The sequence below is a fragment of the Gavia stellata genome, chromosome 13, assembly GCF_030936135.1.
Source record: "Gavia stellata isolate bGavSte3 chromosome 13, bGavSte3.hap2, whole genome shotgun sequence".
Classification (NCBI taxonomy): domain Eukaryota; kingdom Metazoa; phylum Chordata; class Aves; order Gaviiformes; family Gaviidae; genus Gavia; species Gavia stellata.
In genome coordinates this window covers 1,264,688-1,278,097 of record NC_082606.1, presented here as the reverse complement: position 1 = coordinate 1,278,097, position 13,410 = coordinate 1,264,688, and the positions used below count along the sequence as shown (strand labels likewise).

The 13,410-nt window shown below is 50.9% G+C and overlaps 1 protein-coding gene across 2 annotated transcripts in view; it reads left to right on the top strand.

Annotated features, from left to right (window-relative positions):
- Window positions 1-3,551, top strand: part of RBPMS2 (RNA binding protein, mRNA processing factor 2) — a 29,647-nt gene extending 26,096 nt beyond the window's left edge. Inside the window, exons 7-8 of one of the 2 annotated variants that reach the window (XM_059823657.1) lie at window positions 1,996-2,065; window positions 2,326-3,551. In XM_059823657.1, the coding sequence (XP_059679640.1) occupies window positions 1,996-2,058 (63 nt within the window). In that variant the 3' untranslated portion in view covers window positions 2,059-2,065; window positions 2,326-3,551. Of the gene's footprint in view, window positions 1-1,995; window positions 2,066-2,325 lie in introns of those variants that run through there. The other variant, XR_009484260.1, reaches the window with a different exon arrangement.
- Window positions 3,552-13,410: the final 9,859 nt, after the last annotated feature.

The following is a 13,410-nucleotide window of genomic DNA, read 5'->3' as shown; positions in this document are numbered from 1 at the left end:
CCTGGTCTTCAGCTCTGTCTCTTCAGAAGACCTGTGTGCAGCCTCTGGAGGTCTCACCCAGCTGGGGTTGGGGACACAGGTCTGCATCTCTGCTCCTGGATAACTTTGCAGCAAGACTTGTGTTGCATGTGCCACCCAATGCATCGGTCAGGCAGCCTGCTGGCTGCTAGGTAGCTAGAAGACACCTGCCTCCTGTTCCCCCGCATTGCCAGCTGTCGTCTCAACCTGGATTGGCTTTCTTGATGTCTCTTGCAAAGCTTACAGCCCGCAGGGGAGATCTGACTCTGGCAGGAGCCCTGTTAGAAAGAGGGTGGCAGAATTGCCCTTGCCAGCGTGACAGTAGTGAGCTCCAAAGCCAAGATGAGCTCCACAGCCAAACTAGATGCTTTGGCTGTGTCTGCAACTATTCCTTTGCCCAATTGACCTGGGACCTTGCTTCAAGAAATTGTCTGTCCTTGGCCAAGGGTTCATCTTAGTGGGAGAGTGCCATGCACGGGGGTTGGAGCTGGTTTGGGAATACTGTTTTTTCCCTCTGGCCCTGGAGTGGTGCATGTGCTTGGGAGGGGAGCATCTAGCCAGGCTTGTTCAGGCAAGGGGATAACCTTGCCAGTATTGTCTGGCAAGGGGAACAGTTCATGCTGGGCTCTAGGGGGTTTTCTGCTTCTTATCTACCCATCTTAAAGCAAAGTCCATCGTTCTGCTGGTACCCAGAGCCCTGAACATACCTGCTGTTCTTGATGCCTGTCTGCACTGGGGCCGTGGTCTCCTCCCACCAGCTGGGGAGGGAGGAGAGGGGGGCTGGCTGCTGTGTTTCAGCTCCCTTCGCAAACAGCAGGACCAAGTTCTACTAGCTGCTCCTGCCGCTGGATCTGTGCTCAGTCAAGTGGCACAGACTCATCTCCCGCTGCTCTCAGGCATGAAGCTGCTAACTCGGCCCAGCCTGACGTATCGGTCTTTCAGACCAAACGGGAGCATCTGGGTGTCTGATGCTATTCTACTGGATGTTGCCAGCTTGCTGCATCTACTGACAGGTGGAAAAGTGTCTGTTCAGTTACTGTTCCCGTGTCTGCTCCTTGGGTCCCTATCCAGCAGTCCTTCCTTGGCAAGGAGCAGGCCTGAGCAGTAGATGTGGCAGCAGCAACCTGCTAGGGAAGCCTCCAAGTCTTGCTGGATTGCAGCTCTAGCAAGTTCTTCCCATGATGTGGTCTGCCTGGAACCTCTTCTGATGGCTGGGTTGTGGCTTAGGAAACTTCGTGGGTCTCTTCTGTGATGGATGAGCAGTTCTTACCCTGTTCGTGTTACGTAGAGGTGGTCTGGTTTAAATGTGTGGTCTTGAGATGCCTCCTTCTGCTGGCTGAGAGCAGAGCGGCCACCACCTTGGGGTGATGCATGCCCAAAGTGAGCCTCTTCTGCCCTGCGTGAGCTTGAACAGGGGGAAAGATGTAAACTTGAGGTGTGTGTGCTGGGAGGGAACAGCCCCTCCTTGCGCAGTCTTCTGCAGTGGTAAACTTCATAGATAGCTTGGTGGTGAGGAGATTTCCTGGCTTGAATGGTGGCATTCTCTGTGTTGTAGTGAGCTGGGGCCAGGCATAGGTGTGAATTTGGGGGCTGTCTTCTAGTTATGCCTATAGGCAGAAAGTACTTGATGTTGAGGCACCTAAGATGGGGTGCTAGCTTCTTTCTTAGACATGTGGGATCATGCCGTGCTCCTTAAGGGAGGGCCTGGCTGGGTCCCAGTGCCTGGTGAGCCTGAGCCTGTCCTTGCATGAGCCACCAGAGCTGGCCAGCGTGGGGCTGACATGCCGGGTAGTGCCGGCACAGTGCGGCCCCAGGTTGGGATGCTTCTTGAGTCGTATTTGGGGCTCACCCTGGCGCCTCCTTTTCCATGCTGAAGACACCTCTACTCCGTGTACCTCATATGTGGCCTGAAGGAGCTGAAGGTTTGGGTTGAGATAATCCTGGATCACGGACCTCTGGCTTGGCTTTCTTTTCCAGATGCGCTGGTATCCTCCCTCTGAAGCTACCCAGCAAGGATGGAAGTCTCGTCAGTTTTGTTAGTTTGTTAGTAAGTAATTGATTACTCTTGGAGCCGGGTCCTTGTCTTGCTCATCCCTGGGCTCTTCTGGGGAGGAGGGATGGGAGTTTGGGCTCAGCCCCCTGCATCCACCCGAGGATGTGGTTGGGTTACATTGATGGATGATGGGGCCAAATCCACCCAGGTGGGAGCAGGGAGACCCACCAAGCCCTGTGGTGGGGAAAGGGCTGCGGGTGCTGCTTGGGGAGTAGATCAGGCCAGCCCCGCTCACCGCCGCTCCTCTCCCACAGCGTCTCTCCTCGGCTTGTGTTCCTCCTCCCTGCCTCTCTGCGGAGGGATGTGCCAGGGACGGTCGCTCAGACTCCTCTCAGTTTGGTTTGCCAGCGGACAAGGCACCCGGCCCCGGCATGCTCCCCACCTCCCCACCCCCCCGGGGCTGCCAGCATCCCCCCTCCCTGGACTGTGAAGCCGCCGCAGCCCTCCCTGCCGCAGGCCGTGCACTGCCTCCATCCCTCCCTCCATCCCCAGGACATCTTCCCCAACTGAGCTTTGCTGTCTGGCTGTGCCGAAACCCAGCTGGGGGGGCTCGGTCCTGGGCTTCCCCGGGCTTGCCCTGCCCCGGCAGCTCGGTTGAAGGAAACGAAAGGCAATGGGTTTTGCATGTTTTCTGGCATGAATTAAAACACTTAACTTGTGTATGTGTGAGTGTAAGTTTGTTTGTTCTAGCGTTTGTGTAACCGTTAGCAACAGGTCTTGGCCCAATGGATTGATCCATCAAGGTTTTCATCTTGCTTCAGTGAAGACTTGGCTTTGAGAAATACTAACTGTCCTTGTCTCACCCCTCTCCCACCTCTGCCCTCCCTTTCCCAGTATGACCAGAAGAATTTGAAAAATGTTTCGTTTTTTTTTTTTCCAAGTACGATGCACTGGGTTTCTGTTCTCATCCATTCTTCTCCGGTTTTAAAGTCAGGGTTATTATATTTTTTCTTTCTTCAGACTTCTATATATAGAACGGCTGTAAAATATCTAACTTTTTTTTCCACATCTTTCTGATTGGAGAGCATCCAGTCCTGCCAAATAATCAGCCATCCTTATGGGAATACCGAACAAAAAAAAGTTACGAGTATTTTTGTACCATGTGTAATAAGGAAATATTTATGCATCATAAAGAATTTCTTGTGTGTTTGTGTGCAATTAATTATTATTATTAAAGAGAAACTGTAATCCTGTAAGATAAGTTAATGTTTAGTTAAAAGCTTGAAAGAGAAGGGTTGTCTTCTGTAACAATGATTCAGTCAGGCATAGTAAACAAGAAATTGTGCAATTTTTGTTTTAGCATCTTATTGCTTGGTATTGAAGTGCTTTAAGTATTATACGACCATGGCTGTCTCGCTTGTATTAAAAGATTTGAGAATAAGTTGCTATATAATTGCTGATCCTATGAGAATGTGAAACTGGATAATATATGAAATGCAACAAAAAAAAAAAAATATACCCAGAGGCTGCTGTGACTCTTTTTCTGTGGTCTGTGTTTTCTTCTGGGGCTGGGTTGGGATGCTTCAGGCTCAGTGGTACCTGCACCCCTTCCCTGCCCAGGTCCCCAGCCCTGCCCTGAGGGATGCAGGCTGGTCTGGGATGCTGCTGAAGACCACGAGTGTATTTGGGGCATCCTTCCCTGCTAGGAGAAGGGTGAGTCCTTGCCTGCGTGGGTGCCCGTTGAAGGGGCTGTTGATGCTGAGCTCTTCTGGAGGCCTCTGAGAGGGCAACCGTGAGCTTTTCTGGGTGTTTTTGTTTTTTCCCCCCCCCCCCCTGTCTGCAGAGGCTGAGGGACTCTCCTCTGTGCCAGCGCCGTTCCTCCCTGCCAGCAGTGCAGCGAGGAGAGATGTCCATAGAAGGCAAACGTCCTCTGCAGCTGCAGCATCGCCCCACGCCTGCCCAGCTCCTCCTCTGCTGCAGGGCGCCCTGGCCGGGGCGGCCGACTTCTTGTGGCCTTATCTGTACCTGCTAGAACAGCCGTGGGAACTGGAGCCCTGGGACAGGAGCTGGTTATCTTGGCGGGATGAAAGCAGGACTGGATGTGTTACAGCGGGAGCTGCCTGCAGATGCCCTGGAGGCAGCTTGCTTACATCCCAGGGGGGTGGCCTGGGGGATCTCCCTGTTGTGCCGAAGGGGTCCCTGTGGCTGGACTTGGGTGCTCCTAAAGCCCTCCCACACAGCTTCCCACCCCAGGGATCAGTGTTTTCCTCTCTCCCCAGGGCTTTGAGGGCAGTGCTGAGCAAAGGCGAGGAGCAGGGGAAAAAAAAATAAGAAAAAGCAAAAGGCAGGTCTAAAAATAGGCCCGCTGGCCACCGTGCCTGGGAACGGGCTCGGCTGAGCTCTGCTGCTCTGGGAAGTGACTCGCTGTGGGCTGCCCGAGCCAGAGCAGTGCTGTCAGCCCCTTCCCTGCAGGATCCCCCCACCTACGGTCCAGGGAAAGCTTGCTCCTGCCTGCATCCCGGCTCCTGCCTGCATCCCAGCTCCTCCTGGGCTGGCTCTCCCCTACCGGGTCCGTTCTTATCTTGCAGCTCTGCTCACCTAAGCGGAAACACCCTGGAGAGCAGTCGGGGCCTGGTGATGGGAGCGTGCAAGGCTTTAAATTATAGAGGAGATTTCTCTTTTTTTTTTTAAAAAAAAAGCCTTTAGCACATGCATTAACATGGCCAGGCAATGAATAATTTACGCCCGGTTCTATTAAGCTTTTACACTGGGACCCTTGCAGCACGGCTCGCCTCGGAGCTAAAGTAGGTCACGTCTGCTCCGAGGGTCCCCAGGCGTCCCCCTCCCGGGCCGGTGCGAGCACGGCGCAGGCGTGTGTGCACACACGTGTCCGCGTGCTTGCTGCCTCTCTCCATCCGTGACTGCTCGCGCGTGTGTGCAATGCCCCTGCCCCTCCCGGGCTGCTCCCACTTTTGTCCTACTCAAAGGGACACTCTCTGGGCAGTGATGTGGGGACAGGGAATGTCCCCAGCCGGTGGGTGGGATGAAGCTCTGGATGGGGCACAGGTGAAGCTCTGGTGGGTGGAGAGCAGCTCTGGATGGGGCACAGCCTGATGGCAGCACTGGGAAAATGGGCGCAGGTTGCTGGCACCCAGGTCCTTTGGTCCCTGGCACTGCCTGGACCTGTTGGGCAGCGGCCATAGGAGAAAGCAGCCAGAGAGGAGATGGGCACGTTGGGGCTGGGAGAAGAAGGAATAGGGAAAAAGGCTGGTTTAGGCACACCTTCCTTTTACATTTTACTGGAAACTCCCTCTCTTCTTTTCCTCATTTTGAAGGTGGGACAGTAAATAAATAAATCTGGGAGTTTTCGGACCACGTTCTCCATAAAGCGCTGTGCCCCACCATGGCATATGGTCCAGGCGCTACAGCAAGGAGCACTTTGGAAACAGAAAATCCAGCTGCTCTGATGCAGAAAGGCCTCTTGGCATGGCTGTGCTGAACAAGCTCCCGTGGAGCTGGCCCAGGCTCCCATATGAACCAACTAGACATGCTTGCAGCAGCCCAGGGCTTCTTCAGGGAGGCCAGTGAGAAGCCCAGCTGCAAACCAGGGACGTAGGAAAGGAGACAGGCCATTTAACCCCTGCATTCATCCAGGGACCTGCTGGTCGCAAGGGGCTGCAGGGCTCCTGCCTCTGAGGTCAGGAGTGTCTCGCAGCACTGATGCTCTTCTTGTGGCCCTGCGTACCTTTCCTGACGGTTAAGAGTACCCAGACGCAGCCCAGTCGTGCAGGTTGCATGATCTGGTGCCTTCACCCCATTTTTGTAGCAAATGCTGATGAAGAGTGATTCAAACGGCTTCTGCAAATGATCAAAATGGCTCCTGCAAACCCCAGCAACTTCCATCTGCTGGTCTGCATCGGCAGCACAGGGAGAAGAGCCTCTGTCTCCATCTCCTTTCCCCAAGGCACCCCTCCTCGCTCGGGCTGAAGCCTTTCATGGTTGAAGACTGTTTTGACATCAGGCTGGAGGACAACTCTCATGAGTCTCCAAGGACAGAGGCAGGGGTGTCTCCAAACCTGAGCTCTGCCTTCAGTGCTGTTTCTCCGCTTTTATTTCCAGTCCCGTCGGTGGCTTCCTTCCTGCAGTTAAACTCTACCCAGCTGGTCAGAAAGCCAAACTCCACAGGACCACTGATGTCCTCCCAGTTATTCGTATGTTTGGTGGACATCAATGGCCACAACCATGAGGAGATGTCTCAGATGGCCCCAGATCCATGCTGCATCAGGAACCACCAAAATTTCTGGCTTTAGCAGCTACCGCTCCCAGCTGACTTCCAAGAAGCTGCAGCTCACGTAATGTTGCTGGGATTTCCCTGGCAAATATGCATGGACCAGCCCCGTGGGGATGAGGAGCAAGCCTGCTGTGGCCAGGAGCATCACATGTACTGGCTCTGTGGAGCCCCAGCCTGGCCGCAGCACGTGGCCAAATAAAATGAATGGCTAAATTGCTTGATTATGGATGAACTTGGTAGCGCACCTCTGGAAGAGGCAGGCTTGGCTGGCGGGTGTACAAGTAGGCCTACCCAGGCCAGAAATGTCACCAGGAGGGCAGAAAGAGCTGGGAAATAATGGAGAACAAGCAGGGCGGAGAGAACACACTGTCTGCTCCTTATCTTGCGGTTCCTTATTGCACAGTGCCCCCTCTCATGAGTTTCATTTACCTGCTGGGCTCGGATATCGCCACACTGTCTTACAGTTCCAAAAATATCTTTGCTATCCCGCTGCCAACCACCCATTTATATTATTCCCCAACCCAGCAAGAAGTCTGTAGAGACCTGGAAACAGCATCCCAAAACCACAAACGGCGAGCACAGAAAGACACAGGTGATACATAAGAGACGGCACAGGGGTCATATAAGTTTGTAGGGACAAAATACACCCTGCACAATATCTGCTGGTGAAAGGCAAGAGGTACCCAGGCACACTCCGAAAGCGATGGATCACAGCCCAGAGGGGCTTTGGGAGTCCAGGTGCCGCTGTGATGTGATCCTGCACAAAAGACTTTAATATCGTAACAGTGAGTGGGTGGCTGGGGGGTCATTAGTTGGATGGTTAGACTGCATCCTGATTCAAAAATACGTGGGATCAATCCAGATCCCCAAAGAATAAAAGCTACTCTGAACCAGTAAGGCTTTACACGGCTTTGTTGTTTCTGATAGTGTGATGGGAAAGGTCCTCCTGGTCTGCCTTGAGTCACACCGCACGTTAAGGAGATGCACAGTACAGTGGGAAAGCCAGGAGGTGGCATCCGAGACCTGAGCACACAAAACCAGGACACTTTCCCAAGCAGGAACTTAACAGGAGGTTGCAGCTTGGTCAGTGGCGAAAACGTGCATAGATTTTGTCCTGCACCTTCCTCTCCCCTTTGGGATGCGGAGAGTGTAGGTACTTTAGGCAAAGAATCTCTGTATAAATAGAGGAAAATCTTTTGACTTTTCTGGTCAGTTATAGCATTGTTACCAAAAATGAATCTCAGTGGGCTTGCTGGGGGGGGGGGGTGTCCATAGACCAACCTGGCTGTGGTGGGACCATCACCAGCACTGACTCAGGCCAGTTGTGGCTTGGTCCAGCTGAGCCCGGGAAACCCCTGAGGCTGGAGAACTCCCTCCTCTGGGTGCCTCTGCCAATATATAGCTTCTGGTATTACTCATTTAACTAAAAAAGAAGAAAATATAACCGTCTTATCTGATGACACAGAGATGACACATTCAGGCATGGGGCAGAGGGGGCCACCTGCGCCTGGCAGCGGGCTACTTGGTCCAGCTCATTTTTGCAAGTGAGGCTGAGGATTGAGGTGGCCGGGAGCATCACCAGCACCCTAGGACGGTGTTGGGTCAGACAGCAGATGGCACTGGGAGATCAGCTCAGGAAGGACTGAGCGAGTCGGGGTGCCTGGAGGGAGCAGAGGCCACCGCTGGGCTTGTAGATCTCAGCCCTGCACAGACTGTATAGCTGCTGGGCAGGAGACCAAGAGGAAAGAAACAGCTGCAGCAATCCAGGCCCCTGGGACAGGGAAAGCAGGGAAACACCAGCCCCCGATAAAAACCTAGAAGTGTCTCCAAATACATCCAAAATGTCCTGCTCCCATGGCCTGGGGCACTCAAAACAGGAGAAATCCTAGATTTTCCTCTGTGATGCAGATGGATTGGAGTCTCTGGGTGTTTGTCCTGCTACAGGAATCCACAGTTCTCCCCTTCCCACGCTCTCTAGGCACAGCAGCCCAAGCACACTTTATCTGGTGGGCTTCATCCACTGGACTTCATCCGGTGGGCTTCACCTGCTCGGCTTCATTGTGATTGACACACTCCTTTCATCCTCCTCTGGGTCACGGGAGTGTGTGGGAACTCCTGAACTGCTCTTGGGGACCAAATCTCCATGCTGCTCACCCAGGAGTTTCAACAGGCAAAGGGAGGATGCTAGCTTGTGCCAACATGTCAAATCAAATGGCTGGTACAGCAATTACTGACTCTCAGGGCATGCTGGTACCACAACCAATGTATTTCCATCTACCTTTTGTCCTCTTGCTGTCCTTGGCATCCTGCCAAGGACTGGGTTGGTTGCTCAAGGGTCTGTGGGTGACAGCATGGTCCCCCTCCTGCTCTCTTGGTGAGGTACGTACCTGCTGTCCTCTGCAGGGCCCTTCCCTTCTCTGCTGGCAAAGACGGCAAAAAGACAGTCCTCTGTCCACCACCAATGATGGGTTGAACTCATGCATGGTGTGCCAGAGCTTCTCAGGAGATCTGCCAGCCCCACCAAAAGGCAGAGGCTCTCATGGGACCTGCCAGCCTTAGGGACTGGTCCTGTGGGGGTTCATAAGCAAGGCCTCAGTCCATGCTACTGCCTGTTGGGTGTTTCCAGCTTGGAAACCAATGGATATTGATAACAAGTGCTGGAAGACCTCCTGCAACTGGCTTTTCTGGATGTATCCCCAAGGCTGCGGGGGAAAAGCACAGAGGTCTGGACCACAGAGCTTAGTGCTGCCTCTCCGGAGGTGGTACGGGGTTGCCCTGCATGGAGAAAGCACTTACATCTTAGGGTTGTCATTGACTTTCAGGTTACTGTGAGTTCTCAGCACCAGCAGCAGTGGCCACGACTTGCATATGGCCTTCTGGGAGAGCAGGCTGAAGGGAGCAAGTGAGCTTAGAGGGGTTTTGGCAGAAGAGCCTGAACCTTGCAAATGGCTGGGAGAGGCTATCAGCTCTACTCTGTCCACAGCATCCCTCGTTTCAGCCTGAGCTGGATCATGCCCTGCTTCCTCTAGCAAGAAGCATCAGCACTACCCAGCTCCAGAAAGACCAAGTAGCTGCCACCTCCTCCCTGCCAGGGGCCAGGGGCTGGTTCATCTCTGCCAATGCTCCCAGGAGGTCTCTGCGCTGGCGGGTGGCCACGTGTGGCATTTTACAAGGTGCCTGCTGGTGCAGGTGGATGACAACCAATTCATCCCAGCACATTGTCGTGGGAACAGGTTCTGCTAATGCAGACAGTCTGGGCCATGGGTGCCATCATTGGCCAAAGTCAACAGCATTCAGCACTGCTTCTGCGTGCTTGGCTCAATAGGGCGCCTGATGGGTTGATAGACAGCCTGATAAGACATCCCCGCATTGCAGGAAGCTTTGTGCCTTCACCTGCCTTCCTGCCAGTCACCTGCAGCTAGCGTTTTTGCTTTCCAAACCCAGACCCGGCTGCCATGAGGAAATATGGCTTCTGTTCCAGAGGACCACTTCCCGAAAAAACAGAGGTGAAACAGAGGCAGTGGGACCTGGGTGGAAACAGCTCTCTGGGATTGTTCTTCCTTTCCAAGATGTTGTAGCATGAGGATGTGAGCATGTGGCCCTTGTGCTGTCCAGGAGATGCCCGTGGGTTTGGGAAGCAGGTGTCACCCCCAGTGTCACCTCCACTTGGAGAAATGCACTCCAGCTCCCTGACCCGCTGTTGGGAACTGATCACCCCTGCAGAAGATCTCCACCGCTTTGTCTGTGAGGCCAGACCACTCAACAAAATCCTTTTGGTTTTCATCCTCACTCTTGGATGAATGAAGACCAGCCGTGACGAGGGCTTCACAGATGAAGCCGCTGAGACCTTTGGGAATGGGAATTACTACTCGGCCTAATTGCCAGACGCCATGCTTTCAGAAACACAGCCCAGGCTCAGAAAGGGTCTGGATGCCACAGTTACAATATTTGGCCATGCTGCTGCAGCTGTAATGGTTTATTTTTTTTCCAGCTGTGCTAACTGGTCTGTTTGGCTTTAGCCACAAATGTATGTCTTTCTCTGAAAATAGAGCAAGTTGTTCCTCTAGAAACAAATGCCTTTATTAGCCTCACCACCACCGCCCTGCGCCCCACAGCTCAGTCTTTACGGGGATATTAATTGAGAAGAGCACCTCCAATCCCAGGGGCTCGTTTCTGCAAGAAGACCACTCCCAAATGAATCACTGACCTCAAGTCATGACTATCCTGTTCCTGAACCACCCCTTGCATTTGTGTCCTGAGCACATAAAAATGCTGATGAGGACCAAATAGGGTAAAATTTGATTAAAGTTTAATTAAATACCCATATTTTTGGGTTACCCCTCTAGTGTAGGCACTTAGATGTGGGCTGGGAATCATTAAGAAAATATCACTTTTCCATGGAAGTTGACACCTGTAGGTACATCGCCTCTTTTGGGGCAGTTTGGGGGAACTGGAGAGAAATATTTCTTGTTTGTGGATCAGCCTGGCTGTGCCAGTATCTTTCTGAAATGCAACAACTGGATTTCAACAGATGCGTCCTAAAATGACCCCTTCTTGGCTTGAACTGAGTGCTTTGACATGGACCTCTTTTCTTAATATTTACAAAAACAGGCTTACCTGGAAATCCCAGGGACCACTGGGCCTGTGTCTTGGTTTCTTTTCTCAAAAAAATGCTGGTTCTGAAAAATTTGCCCTTGTTACAGATTGAAAGGCTACAAGGGCATCTCTTGGGAAGATGCGCTGAGTTCATGTGATGGATTTGGCTTTATTAAACAGACACAGGAAAGCTTATACCCAATATATGTAAAAAATTTTGGTGATGGAACCTTAAAAACTATTTTAGTATTTAACCAAGGCTAAAAATCCTTTCTTAACATTTAACAGTTCAAAATTATTACTTTTTATTTCTGATGGAGAGGTCCTGTGGCAGGGGAACAACCAACCACCCCTCTTGGGAAAGGGGGGAAATTCCAGTTGAATACAAGGGAAAAAAATCACATTGAGACCGGTGGAGCTGCTGAACAGGGGACAGAGAAGTGGAGGGAGTTCTCCATCCTTGGAGACCTTCAGTGCATAGCTGGTGGACCGAGACCTCCAGAGTTCCCTCAGATTCTTGCAATTTATGGGAATGTTGCATGGGAGAGGGAATAACTCTGGCTAAGCAGGTCTCTCTGGCCACATTCAGTAGGAAGTAATTTATCACTTAATACATGTGGGTGAACAGATTTTTGCTTAATAAAAAAGTAAGTTTCTAGCGCAGAACAAAAAATACCTATTGTTTTAGGGATTAAATTTATTATACCTACTGCAGCCAAAGTTTTCCAGAGGGTCTAAGCATTTCCTAGTCTTCAAGCACTTCTTGGTGTTCACTTCTCATCACACCTGCCCTTTAAAAAAGCACTGTATAAAAGAAAACTGGAAGCTAACAGCTTTTTAAACTGTTTATATTCTTAAAAAAGATTATTACAAACACACACAAATCCAAAGCCAGTAAGTAAACCTTGAGTATCTAAAGAAAATATATTGTGGTTAAGAGAAAGGCGATCTCCCAGAGGTGTGTGTTTGTGTATCGGATCAGAGTAAAGCTGCGATGCACGGGGGGTTCGTGAACTAGAAAGTGGAAGCAAACACTGGTGACACTCACAGACAGCGGAGTTGGGTGAGCCCTGGAAAAAACAAGATGTGTTTTCTCATGTTTTTTCTGAGTGGTAATAGTCAGAGATATGGATCTTTCGTTTCTGGGGAAAGTCTTAGGCATGAATGTTAGATCTGAAGCATTTGCAGCTCCAAAGGACAGAGAGGAACTGGCCAAAGTCATAGTCAAGATGAGAAAGGGGAGAGTTGGGCTGAGCTGTTCAGGGTAAAAACATCCCCGAGCCACCACATCTAATGCTTTTTGCAGTGAACTGTGGAATACAATATTGTTATAACTACTTCCATTTAAATTCATGTTTCTTCCTCTTTGTATAACCTTCTTGCATGGACAAGGCAGGATGCGAGGCAGTGTTTTGGGACAGTCGCAGGAGAAAATCCAAGTGATAGAGCACTGCCAAGATCTAGTGAGGAACACAATCTTCAGAGCCTGTGATGAAGGAGAGATACTAGGAGAGAAGACATCTCTCTTCCTGAGATAATGGAGCAGGGATACATGCCCTTCCTTGGACAAGATGGTCCACAAAACCGTTCCAGAAAGAACAGAGGAACCGACTGGGGGAAACCAGCTCCATGTAAACCTAGCAAGCCGTGTGTGGCCCGATTCTCACCTGGTAACAGATCTCAACGGCAGACAATCCTCAGAAATGCAAGTGGTGTCAAGAAAGCATTTGACAGTCTTCGTTTCTACTTACAGAGATGTACCTTGAGGTGTCCTGACTTGCCCACAGAAATCCCACTGCTGCTTAAAGCAGAGCCTTAGAGTAAACATGGGCAAAACCAACCTGCTCTGTGAAGATTATGGGGCTAGAGAAATGCGCACACTCATCTCCAGCACCTGAAAGTGCTGTTACGTACGCCTTCCTCTGTACCTCTCCTTCCCACGGATTTTGGACAGATTTCCACAACCTTTCTCTCCACCACCTGCATCCCACTCTTTCGTTCTTTTTCTAGGATCTCCTGCTACTGTGGATATTTCTGGTGACTATTAAAATGTGGATTAACTCTTTGTAGGGAAAAATGGTGATATTCAAAATGGTGAAAAATGGTGATAATTCAAAAATATTAAATATTTTTGAAAATGTTCTTTTAGGGAAGAGCAAATATAGACTTTATACCAGCATTGATGTTTGCGTGAATGAGGCTGTTAGGAGCAAAGCTTGGGCTAAGAAATGACAAAGTGTTGTGCAGGAAAACATGTATTTTGGCAGGGAAATGCTACACGGACAATTTGGTTCTAAATAAGGTCACTGAAAATAATCTCATAAGAAGATGAATACAGAAAAGTAAAAGCAAATACATAGAATGTGTTTTCCTCATTTTAGGACAAAACCCCTCTCTGTGCCATTATGTGTTTAAATCAAATTTCTCTTAATAACTGCACAAAGATCTCCAGCAGAGAGAAGAAGCTGAGCTGGTGAGTCAGGCACATTGCACAGGACCTAGGTCATGCTTG